Raw genomic sequence first — 12,734 nt, forward strand, 5'->3', positions numbered from 1 at the left:
TTTTACGTTGACCATCTTATTTTACGAAACAAACATTAGAAAATGTTGAAAGTATTTTTCGTAAAAACTTTTATGTTAAAACCAACAGAGTTTAATTTTAAAAAAAATTAAATTTTCGAGGGACTTGAAGTTAAATATCTTATTACTAAAAATAATTAAGAATTTTTATTTTTAATTTATGATTAAAAATTCCAATATAAACTCTAGGTTGGTACATAAATAATAAAATATGAAAAGAGTAGCTATTTTTCGTAAGTAAAAAAACTGAAAATTAAAAAAAGAAAACGATGGTAAGTTGAAGTCGAATTTTTAGAACCTCGAATCTCGATACAAGTTGGGAGTGTTTTGTGGAGCAATAAAAATAAAGGTGGTCGCCGCTCTATTTCACCCCACGAGCTCTCCCACTGAGAGCAATATCCAACAAAATTTTTTTCCCTTTTCTCTGTGTTTGAGTATCTCATCTCATCTATTCTTTCAAAAAAAAAAAAAGAGTATCTCATCTCATCTCATCTCATCACTTCACTTTATTTGTTTTTATTCGATATTTTCTCTCTAGATTTTGAGGATTCACTTCGGCTTTCTCTTCTGTTTTTGCTTCTTTGATTCAGCTAATAGGTGCGTTACTATAAAAGTCCCTGCTTTGTTTTCTCTTGCCATACCTGTTTATCTATCGGGTTTTTATCCATGGTTTTAAACTTTAACTAATTTAAAAAAAATTGTTGATTTTAGGTTATCTGATCATTGAATCTATATGTTGTTGGGCTGCCCAGAAAAAAAAAAAACTTGAAATAGGTTTACTTAGTACTAGTTAAATCGGGCTTGATTTTAGATAAATCTAATTATTATCTTTAAGCATGATATGTTCTAATACTTTGATTTAAGCTGTTGATGTATGTATTCTGACTATGGAATATCTTGTTCAAATATTCTACAAAGAAGCTAATTAGGAGATTCTGCAATTGTTGATGGTAATTGGAATTTAAGAATATAGGCTTAAGGGTTTGGGGGGTTTTTTAGTTAACCTTTAGAATCAAATAAAAAGGTTACTATTAGTTTGTTAGGGCCTGTGATTCTTTTAGCAACACAATAGTAAATAATAACGTTAAGATTGTAGCATTTGAATGACATGTCCATGTTCTTGTTCTAGTAACATTTAGCAGTGAACTAGAAAGAAAGAGCAAAGCAGTCCAACAAACATACATTAGGCAATGGTGCTGGATTTATCTACTTATTTAATTTTTTTAACAAAGTTTCATTTCAGTTTCTATTAATAGCTTTTTCTTTCTAATAACTTTTCTGGTAGCGAAAAGAATATATTAAAAGAAGTTATAAAAACAATAGCAAAGCAACAATAAGATTGAGCTTATTTGATAAATCTTTTCTGTTCATGTTGATTTGAGCAGAGTAATTGTTGTGATGGGCAAGAAAAAGCAAGAGGAGAGTGGTGCTACTGCAAAAGTTAAGGGAGGCAGCAAAGATGTGAAAAAAGAGAAACTCTCTGTTTCAGCTATGCTTGCTAGCATGGACCAGAAACCTGATAATAAACCAAAGAAGGGGGTTTCCTCTTCTGCAAAACCCAAGGCGAAAGGCCCAAAGGTTTCATCTTATACTGATGGCATTGATCTCCCACCCTCAGATGAGGAGGAGGAGCAGGAGGAGTATGCCTCTGAGGAAGAGCAAACACAGTCCAATAGACACCAAAGGCAGGGCTTGAGGCCTCTTGAAACCTCTATAAGTGAAAAGGAGCAGAAGAAGCGTGAAAAGAAGGAAATGCTTGCTGCACAAGCTGCGGAACAGGCGAAACTGGAGGCCCTTAGAGATGATCATGATGCTTTCACAGTGGTTATTGGTAGTCGAGCTTCTGTCCTTGATGGTGAGGATGAAGCAGATGCTAATGTCAAAGACATAACTATAGACAATTTTTCTGTATCGGCTCGTGGGAAAGAGCTTCTAAAGAATGCCTCAGTTAAGATATCACATGGTAAAAGATATGGTTTGGTTGGACCAAATGGGATGGGCAAGTCTACCTTGTTAAAGCTTCTTGCATGGAGAAAGATTCCAGTTCCGAAAAATATTGATGTGCTTTTGGTTGAACAGGAGGTTGTTGGTGATGATAGAACTGCCCTTCAGGCTGTTGTTTCTGCTAATGAAGAGCTACTTAGGCTTCGAGAAGAAGTTACAGCCTTACAAAATTCGTCTTCTGGTAATGGAGGAGAGGATGACAGTGATCTTAATGGGGATGATGCAGGAGAAAGGCTTGCAGAACTGTATGATAAGTTGCAGATCTTGGGTTCAGACGCTGCTGAAGCACAGGCATCTAAGATTCTTGCAGGGTTGGGTTTCACCAAACAAATGCAAGGTCGTCCTACTCGGTCTTTTAGCGGTGGCTGGAGGATGAGAATATCACTAGCTAGGGCACTCTTTGTGCAACCAACACTTCTGTTACTGGATGAACCAACTAACCACCTTGACCTTAGAGCTGTTCTTTGGCTAGAGGAATATTTATTTCGCTGGAAAAAAACATTGGTGGTTGTTTCTCATGATCGAGATTTTCTTAATACTGTTTGCACTGATATTATTCATCTCCATGATTTCAAGCTCCAGTTCTACCGTGGAAATTTTGATGATTTTGAATCAGGGTATGAACAGCGTCGTAAAGAGATGAATAAGAAGTTTGAAATTTATGAAAAGCAGGTAAAAGCTGCAAAAAGGTCAGGGAATCGAGTTCAACAGGAGAAGGTAAAAGATCGAGCGAAGTTTGCAGCAGCAAAAGAAGCAGCGAAGAGCAAGGGAAAGGGCAAGGGCAAGGTTGATGAGGATGAAACTCCAGCTGAGGCCCCGAAGAAGTGGAGAGATTACAGTGTGGAATTCCACTTCCCTGAGCCTACTGAACTAACTCCACCCCTTTTGCAGATAATAAATGTAAGCTTTAGTTACCCTAACCGGGAGGATTTCAGGCTCTCAGATGTTGATGTGGGTATTGATATGGGGACTCGGGTTGCCATTGTTGGGCCTAATGGAGCTGGTAAATCTACTCTCTTGAACCTGATTGCTGGTGATCTAGTTCCAACAGAAGGTGAAGTACGGAGGAGTCAGAAATTGAGGATTGGGAGGTATTCGCAACATTTTGTTGATCTACTAATTATGGAGGAGACGCCAGTGCAGTATCTGCTTCGTCTTCATCCAGATCAAGAAGGACTTAGCAAGCAGGAGGCTGTTCGTGCAAAACTTGGGAAATTTGGACTTCCCAGCCATAATCACCTCACTCCAATTGCAAAATTATCTGGAGGACAGAAAGCTCGAGTTGTCTTTACATCAATTTCCATGTCAAAACCTCACATATTGCTGTTGGATGAGCCCACAAACCATTTGGACATGCAAAGCATAGATGCACTAGCTGATGCGCTTGATGAGTTTACTGGTGGAGTAGTCCTGGTAAGTCATGACTCAAGGCTCATATCACGTGTCTGCGAGGATGAAGAGAAGAGTCAAATTTGGGTAGTAGATAATGGGACTGTGAACACTTTCCCTGGTAGTTTTGAAGACTACAAAGAAGAGCTGCAAAGAGAGATTAGAGCAGAGGTTGATGATTGATGTGGTATTGAGTTTTCCCAACAAAAAATGAAAAATTATATGTTTAACCGTATAAATGCATTAAGACCTGCATATGGTATGATGGTTCACCCGTATGGAGGGCTTGTTTGAAATTCAGAGACTAGGAATTTTGCATTGTACGCTAGGAATAATGCAAGTGTCGTGTCGGTTATTAAATTTTGTTGGAATTTGTATTTGTGTTGTTATGAAATTCTTTTTGAGGTTGTTATAACTGTAATATTTTTGCCAGATTATCCAAGAACAAATGCTGTGTCGGCTTTAATTCCCGTTCCCTGTTTTATAAGTTTATAGATTAAAGTCAAGAATGTTTCATTATTTCTGTTACATAATTGCGTTGTTACAGTCATAAAAGAATGGACCAGCAAGGAATGCTGTATAGGATGCTTGAAATCTGCGTTTCCCAACTGTTACTTGGGATGCTTTCAATCTCTAGTATTTCTACGAGGAAAACTTGTTCAAGAAGAAGCCTAGCAGCTTCTTGAGTTGGCTTTTTGGCTGCAAAGAAGCTTTTATCACAACCAGCCTTAGCTATGCTATTGATCCATTCCATTTTCCTTGTGTTGATGGTTAATGCTTATTCTTGTGTTTAACATTATCAGTCAACAATGGAATGCTTTGAATATCCTCGCAACTTAGCATGAAATCAAGTGACATACAATCATAATTATATACTTCATTCTATGTGTATATTATATTACATACATACAAAAACGTGCATATATATATATATATATACAGATGTTGTACCTTTACATCATTTGGGCAGGCATCTTTTTTTAGCCTTGCGCTCTGTACAACACTGCATGCTAAAGAAGATATATGTACATGGAAAATCATGGTTAAAGAAGCCCTATATATGCTTTGTTCCCCACCGGAAGATGCCTATAAATGTACATATCAAGTGAGATTAGAGGGGCGGAGCCAAATCAAGGTTTGATACAGCAGTTAATGTAGGTCAAAATCTTCTTTTTCTTCTGCAATATGAAAAGGAAAAATGAGCAAGAATGGAATGTGAAATGAGGGGGAGCCCGGGGGGGGGGGGGGAAGCAAAAGGGAATGGAGGGAGAGAATAGTACGGAGACTGGATAATGGTCGTCTGGAGGGCGCTTAGGAAAAGAAGAAACAACGAGATCACGGTCATTGCCAAGGCTACGCCTAACATCAGACTTATGCTGCTTCCTGTTGGCACGAGCTTGATTGAATATCATTGAATAATCGGTGGCTCCTGCATTTTTCTGATCCCACGCTCCAAATTGAGGGACTGGCGTCCATCCTACTACATTGTTCTGCCATTCCCCATTTTAATTTTCAAATACTACTTCCAAAACATCTTAATATTTCATACTCTATTCGAACAAATTCAAAATATCTAGTTATTTGTTTATATGTATGTATGAAATTTACAGTTGTCATATTGAAACAAGCATTATAAGTTGTACAAATATTGAAAATGTTGAAAAAGAAATCAAACCTTAAAGAATAAAAATTTGAATGAAGATGATTATATTTTATATGGATATCAAAACATTAGGAATGCAGATGAAATGAAGATGATTACACAACTGTTGGTATGTAAACAAGATGTTGGGAAGTTAAATAATTACCTCTGTCTGATGAGCCATGGTGACCAGCAAAAGAATTGGAGATGGTGGGGAGCATCTCACAGTAATAAATAATTTATGTTATGGGAATCAAAGGTTGCCTTAGCAGTTGGATTAAATTGAAAACAAAACTAAATAAACCATTTTTCAGTTAGAAACTGGTGGCAAGAATTATGTACTCAACTTCAATCAAGATATTGCCTAAATTAGATTAGCATTTTAGCAACAACAATATAAAATGAACATGGTAATTTTAGACTTGGAATTATTTTATGGTCATTCTTGTTACGATGTTTACCGTTTTTACCGGTACAATCAATTCATATCATTTTCATTTTTATTTTCATATTATACATAGTTGAAATTGTATTTTAAGGTGACATAAGGACATATAAAATGGTGAGATTATAACTATTTTTCCGAACTAATAAAATTAATGAATTTAATGTTGTAGAGGTTTCAGCCAACCTCATAGTTCTTTCGATGATTTGGAGGCTTAATCCAATATGGAAAATGAAAATGATATGGACTGATTTTATTGGTAGAGATTATAAATGATCTGGTAGAAACAACTCAGTAAAATAATTTTTCGTTGTTAATTTATACAATATATTGAATCAAACAAAATTTTAATTAATTATTTATCTTTATTGGAAGGTTAGGATTCAGTTCATTATTTATCCATTCATTGATCTTCGATACAATTATTATTACTATTTAAATGTAGGTTTAATGGTTTAAAAGACCCTAGAATTTTTTTGTAAAAATCAAATAAGTTCTTGCGACTTTTTTGCACTTAATTGAGCTCCCGAACTAATAAAACTAGTCAAATAGGCCTTTTGATTAATGTTGACTGTTACAACGTTGATGTGGTTGTTAACGGCACTGACGTGGTGTTCCGTGTCAACTATAGTTGCTGACGTGATAGTGTCATGCCAACAAAAAACAAACAAAATAATTTTTTAAAAAATAAAAAAAAAAAATTTACTAAAATAAACACGAACATACGATTATCTAGATTCATTTATTTTAAAGCTTAATTTTTTTTAAAAAAATCTTTATATATATTTTAAAAATTAAATAAAAAAACTTTATATATGGAATGAATCAAATAACTTTGATATCAATTTGGCAAAGTCAATAAGTGACGAAATATATTAATTTACTATATTTTTCCAGAGTTAATTCATTGGATTTTGGTCTCATTCAATTTGGCACCATAATTTCATTCTTCCTCTGTTTAACATATTTGTGGTTTTGCATCACATGATGTGGTTAGTGCTCATCCTTGAGTGGTCTGAGTACTCTTTAAATTGAATTTAAGATTTAGGGTTTAGGGTCTAAAAATTACTCATAACTTCTCCTCAACTCATAAATAGGAAGATAATGCGTTTCAACGTATTCGGATTCATGTCCTTTTGCATTAACAACAATGTCAATGCTAATCGAATTAAAACTCAATCGACTACTTTATACATAAGTCAAAACTTTCATTAATTAAATCAATGAAATTATAAAATTAGGGGTGTATAGTGGGAAACTTGAGCCAAATGAAACTAGTGGTGGGTGGCGCCAAATTAAATTTTACCCAGATTTTGTTTAATAATAACGTTTTTTTCTCACCAAAATTAAGCCACTTTTTTCTCCTTTAAAATAGGGATTTATCATCTTTTCTTATTGATCTGTTTTTCAAGTAGAAATGAAAGGAAATTAAAAAAATAAAAAAATCAAGTTGTTAACTTTTGATTTCATAATCTTTTATATTGCCAAACATTAACAAATTAAAAAATTCCCACTCCATTTTCCTAAACATACTAGTAAGCAAGTTTGAATGTTGAAAATTAAAGACTAAACCATATCTTTTCTTTTCCTAAAATAATTTTAGCCATCTCCTCAATTCATCTCTGCATCTTCTCTAGATTATATGTACAAAATTTGCGTTGTATTTCAATCTCTTCTTCATGTGATGCAAGTTTTTTGATCATAAAATATAATCAACATCACGCCGCCTCTTTGGGTTTCCTTTTCTCATCATTGCAACAAATTCGTCATAATTGATCTTTCCATCCTGTAAAGAGAATGAAATTGAAATCTTTGATATACAGTGAGTGATATAAGTTTTAAATATAGCATGGGTTAATTTTTAAATCTTATTTGTGGAGTCTACAAATTTCGATATTAATGTATTAAATAATTTTCCAAAAGATTTTAATTTTTTTAGTGAAAATTGAATATAATATATATAGAAAATTTCCTTACGTTATCAATATCAACTTCGGAAATGATTTCCTTTAGGTCTCTGCCATCATGCATGCCATATTCACGTAGTGCTTGCTCTAGTTCTTCAGTAGTGATGAACCTGATCAAACACGTATGCATACACATCCAGTTACCAGAAGTGGAAAAATGGAATTGCAGAAATAACGAAATTAGCTGCAATAAAACTATGATTACCCGCTATTGTCTTTATCAAAGTGTTGGAAGGCATGGTAGAGATGCTCTTCTCGATCCATTCGATTCATATGCATTGTGGCCGTAATGAACTCATCGTAGTCTATAGTTCCATTTCCATCTGCATCAGCCTATTTTCAAAAAGAAAAACAACAAATATTTTGTCTTATTGACAAAAAAATAATAATAAACGAAATGGGATTGATGTTTGGAACTGACTTACCGCTTCCATTAGTTGTTTAACTTCATATTCAGAGAGTTTTGTTCCTTGCTTAGCGAGACCTTGCCTCAATTCTTCTAGTGTAATTGTTCCACTATTGTCAGTATCCATGCCCTTGAACATCTCCTTCAATCCCATGATTTCTTCCTCTGATAAACAGCCCGCAATGACCTAATCATTTCACCAAAAATTACATCACAAACTAATGTTTTTGAGAGGGTTAATTCAATGAGATGGATGTTTGATGTTGGGTTAAATACCCTTAAAGCAACTTTCTTGAACTGATTCATTGCTTTAAATTGTTTGAGCCTGCTTAGCACTGCGTTGTCAAGAGGTGTATCAGGTGCTTCACCATCCACTTTGATCCATGGATGTTCTGTTGATGGCCATACAATCAATCAGAATCATACAAATAGCACGGCCGCCATAGCTGAAAGCTTAGGTATATACTTACTTAGAACCTGGACTGCTGTTAACCTCTGCTTGGGATCCACAGTTAACATCTTCTTAACAAGATCCTTGGCTTGAGCTGAAATTGAAGGCCATGGAGCAGTCGAGAAATCAACATGGCCACGTAGAACTGCATTGAATATTCCATTTTCGGATTCTATCAAGGGGAAAAAAACTCATCTTAGTTTCGAGCTTCAAGATTGCATTTACCAGGACTGAGAAATCAAATGTACCTGCCCAGAAAGGGGGAACCCCAGATAGAAGAATATACAACATAACACCAATACTCCATATATCAGCTTCGGGTCCATATCTCCTCTTTAGGACTTCAGGTGCTATATAATATGCACTACCAACAATATCTCTAAATTCTTCACCTGTAAGAGATCCAATGAATTAAGAACAATTCCTAGCAATGAAGATATCGTTGAGCCATATAAAAGCATTGAGTTTGAGGGAATTATCTCAACCTGGCTTGTAAAAGACTGATAGACCAAAATCTGTGGCCTTCAAGGGGGAATTTTCGTCTTGGTTCAGCAATAGGAAATTCTCAGGCTTCAGATCCCTATGGATGACACCCATGGAATGGCATGTGTGCACAATTTGAACGATTGTTCGAAGCAAAGAAGCAGCAGCACGCTCGGTGTAATGGCCCTTAGCAATGATCCGATCGAATAGCTCGCCTCCGGCGCATAACTCCATAACCAAATAAATCGAATGATTATCCTCATAAGCTCCCTTGAGTTCCACAATGTTAGCCTGGCCTGTCAAATGATGCATGATTTGTACTTCCCTTCTAACATCCTCGATGTCGTCTTTGTTAGCAAGTTTCCTCTTGGCAATGGTCTTGCAAGCGAATTGTTCCCCGGTTTGCTTGCAAGTACATAAATGTGTGACCCCAAACTGTCCCCTACCCAATTCCTTCCCAATGTTGTAGGTGGCTTTAATGTCTTCCATTTGGCGGCCTAAGACGGGTCCGATTGGGGAAGACTTGGATGGCTTGGAGGAGTCTGCTGGGGAGGCTGTATTATTCCTTGATGGTGAGTCCTGCTTGGAACCGTTAGGACTCTTGGCTTCTTCCGCCGTGATGGTGTCTCCCTTTTCATTGGCATCTTCGGCGGAGCTGCCACAAGAGCAACAATTCCCCATGATTGGGGTCAAATGAAAGTGGGAGAGGGGATGGTAGCCTTAACCAGAAGGACAATATTTTCGTTCTGATTGAGGCTCAACAAAAGCCTTTATTACAAAGAAATAGAAAGGATGTATAGCGTGAGGAAAAAAAAACTGTTGAAAGAAATGTACAGCAGCTTGGAATTTGGTGTAGAAATTAGAGAGGATTGATAATGAGAGATTTTAGGATTAAAGATGTCAAAAATGTGTGGAAACCAGTCATTGGGGGTGTGTTTTGAAACTGTTGGAAATGAACATGTTTGTAAGACAAAGAGTCCAGAGGATTTGTCGGCCTCTACCAAAACCGTTTTATGTTTTTTGTGTCTGTTGGGGAACTTCCATCAACGATCGCTAGCTCCTCTTAGTGTTGCCTTTCTTCTTTGCTAATAAATATGAAAAAACATTTCCCTTTCTGTCATATACCACGACTTGGATTTTCAATTTGGACTCTCAAAATTACTGACAGATGAGCATATGATATTAGCATTCAGATTTCATACTACAAACATATCAGGTTAACACGGTTAATAATATCAACCCAGGTATTAATTACACGACTTTGATGATTAATTACGGATTGATTAAAATTGAAATTGTTTAAGTTGAAAGTCATAGTGCTAATACCTAAAGCGGTGAACCATATACCTACTATAGGCTAAGCAGCTAAGAAGAAATGTAAAGAATGAGAATTATTGAAACTAGTATATTGGAAGATCAATCGGCCAAAATAATCATGAGCAGCTACGATATTATAAGTTTCTTCCTCTTGACTGAATCTGTAATCTTCATTAGCAGGTTTATTTTCTGTGGTTTCCCTGATCAAACTAGAGGTTACCAATGAACCATATATAGCACTGAATAGGGAGCCGTCGCATACACCAGCTACGCCTAACATGTGAAACGGATGCGTAAGGATGTTGTATTCAATCTGGATTACAATCATAAAGTTGAAAGTGCCAAAGATTCCTAGGGGCATGCCATCAGAAAAACTTTCTTGACCAATTGGATAGATCAAGAAAACAGTGGTAGCAGTTGCAACAGGAGCTGAATATGCAACAGCGATCCAATACAAATATAATTAAAAAATTAGGCATATAAGTCGATTGAGTCTTAACTCAATTGGTATAGATACTGCAAGCTCGACTGCGCTGAAGCGTATTAACCTTTTATTTATGGATGGAGGAAATGTTATGAATTGTTCTAGACATTGTGTCAAAAATAACAAATATGATTAGAACTTAAAATGAGATTCTTTAAAAAAAAAATCTCTCCAAAAATTTTATAAAAAATTAAACAAATAATTTAGAAAGAATGAAGAAATTGCAGGAAATTTTTTTCCTTTGAAACTCCTGGAAGAACATTCCTAATTTTATAATGACCACAAGTTGTTCACAGGAAAACCAATGAATCAGTATCTCGCCTAACAAAATCCACTAGCAGATAGCATGTAAGTTCTTTTCTTTGGAGTTCTCTTTCCAAGTGAGAAAGCTTGCTGAAAATTTTCTTCCACTACATTTCCACTATTTCTAGCTCACCACACACCAATTTTATAAAATTTTCTTTCACTTTCCGTTCTCGTCAATTGTGATTGGTTGGAAAGAAAAACTTGGTAAAGTTGATGAGGAAATGGATTTTTTTTAAATTTCTTTTTGATGTTTTTAAAATTTTTATATATTTTTTAAGGATTTTTACTTTGGTATATTTTTTGAATTTTGAATTTTTTATAATTATTATATATATCAAGATTTTTTAGATTTTTATATATTTTGAAAAATTTTCGGATAATGGTGCTATGGTTGTGATGATCACAATTTTAAAGTAAATTTTTTTAAGTCAAACCAAAAGTTGAATTGGTCATGTCACCAATTCATCGGTAAATTAAAAATTATTAAAATTCAAAACATATTATTTTTAACAAAATTGATCTAATCATTGGTTTAACCTATTCATACTGATTTCCAATCTAATTGATTCAAAGCTACTCTTCGAACCAATGCATTGATTGGTTCCTAATCCAACCGATCTAACCAACTAATTCGGACCAATTCAAACAATATTGTTCAAAGTGTCATATTCCAAACTTAAGTTATTACAAGAAAATATCAAAATAGTGAAAAAGAAAAACTGGATACCAAATTAGGGAAAAATCATAAGAAATTAAGCACCAAGATGAATGCCAAATGTATATTTAAACCTTTTAACTGTTAAATAAAGAAAATCTAAATGTAACCGTACAAATTAAATTTCCTTTAACAAAATATTGCTTTAAAAAAACTCTAAATAGGGATAATTGCAAATTATTTATAGAAATGTGATTTTTTCATACTTGACCTCCACGAGTGTGAATATACTTTTGAACATTAAATAATATAGATAGAATCCTAAAGCCCTCAAGATATAAAATAGTATGAAATAATAGATTTAGATATTTTAAGCAGTCATGATATTCAAATTTAATTTATACGAATTTCAAAATCTTAATGAATTGGAAAAGTATGAAATAAAGAACTTCGACAACAATAAATATTAAGGCTCTAGAATCAAATCCAAGCCCCTAAAGATATGGAATGTTACCACACAAAAGGACCTCACAGATCCATATTTGGTGAGGTCCTATTAAATGTAATTATTCAAAACCTTAAGTCTAAACCTTTAAAATAATCTCTCTCTCTCTCTTTTAAAAAAATTTACATAGAATCATAAATTATCAAAACACATATAAAAAATTATCATTTTAAGAAGAATTTTGAAAAATTTTCTTTTAAAAGATAAATTTATACGTGAATAAAAAAAATAATGACAACTCCCAATTTTCTTGATAAAAAATAGGTTTTTTACATAAATAATATAAAACAAAAAAAAATATCAAAATGGCATGTTGCAACAATTATGTATCAAAATGGTATATTAATTCAAATGGGTGGAGGGTGGTGCATAGGCGGCACCACCCTGATTCTGACACAATTTCATTTAATAAATAAATAAATAAAATAATGGTGGAGGCATGTTAATAGGCGGCACCAGTGACCCCTATCTGATAGGCGGCACACCTAGTACCCCCCGGCCGCTCCCCATTCGGCTAATTTTAAAGTATCAGTTTCAAAAAAAATTTAGTAGAACAAGAGAGGGAGAAGAGAAGAATAAAATGTATTATTATTTTTATTGTTATTTTTGAAGAAGAGAAGAATAAAATGTATTATTATTTTTATTGTTATTTTCGAATATAA

General features: G+C 34.4%; 3 protein-coding genes across 3 annotated transcripts; 1 reads left to right on the top strand and 2 right to left on the bottom strand.

Moving 5' to 3' along the window:
• Positions 1 to 330: 330 nt before the first annotated feature.
• Positions 331 to 3,881, top strand: LOC105799354 (ABC transporter F family member 4). The gene is made up of 2 exons (XM_012629867.2): positions 331 to 615; positions 1,404 to 3,881. The coding sequence occupies exon 2, from the start codon at positions 1,417 to 1,419 to the stop codon at positions 3,592 to 3,594; it is 2,178 nt and encodes a 725-aa protein (XP_012485321.1). The 5' UTR covers positions 331 to 615; positions 1,404 to 1,416; the 3' UTR covers positions 3,595 to 3,881.
• A 129-nt stretch (positions 3,882 to 4,010) lies between these two features.
• On the bottom strand, positions 4,011 to 5,288 carry LOC105799355 (uncharacterized). The gene is made up of 3 exons (XM_012629868.2): positions 5,220 to 5,288; positions 4,692 to 4,901; positions 4,011 to 4,589 (listed from the first exon to the last, which is right to left on the bottom strand). The coding sequence occupies exons 1-3, from the start codon at positions 5,235 to 5,237 to the stop codon at positions 4,542 to 4,544; spliced, it is 276 nt and encodes a 91-aa protein (XP_012485322.1). The 5' UTR covers positions 5,238 to 5,288; the 3' UTR covers positions 4,011 to 4,541.
• Positions 5,289 to 7,197: 1,909 nt separating this feature from the next.
• LOC105799356 (calcium-dependent protein kinase 17) lies at positions 7,198 to 9,517 on the bottom strand. Its single transcript, XM_012629869.2, has 8 exons — positions 8,808 to 9,517; positions 8,571 to 8,714; positions 8,342 to 8,494; positions 8,148 to 8,263; positions 7,891 to 8,058; positions 7,671 to 7,798; positions 7,476 to 7,575; positions 7,198 to 7,284 (listed from the first exon to the last, which is right to left on the bottom strand). The coding sequence occupies exons 1-8, from the start codon at positions 9,484 to 9,486 to the stop codon at positions 7,198 to 7,200; spliced, it is 1,575 nt and encodes a 524-aa protein (XP_012485323.1). The 5' UTR covers positions 9,487 to 9,517.
• Between the last annotated feature and the right edge of the window lie 3,217 nt (positions 9,518 to 12,734).

The sequence above is a fragment of the Gossypium raimondii genome, chromosome 9 (genome assembly GCF_025698545.1).
Source record: "Gossypium raimondii isolate GPD5lz chromosome 9, ASM2569854v1, whole genome shotgun sequence".
Lineage (NCBI taxonomy): Eukaryota > Viridiplantae > Streptophyta > Magnoliopsida > Malvales > Malvaceae > Gossypium > Gossypium raimondii.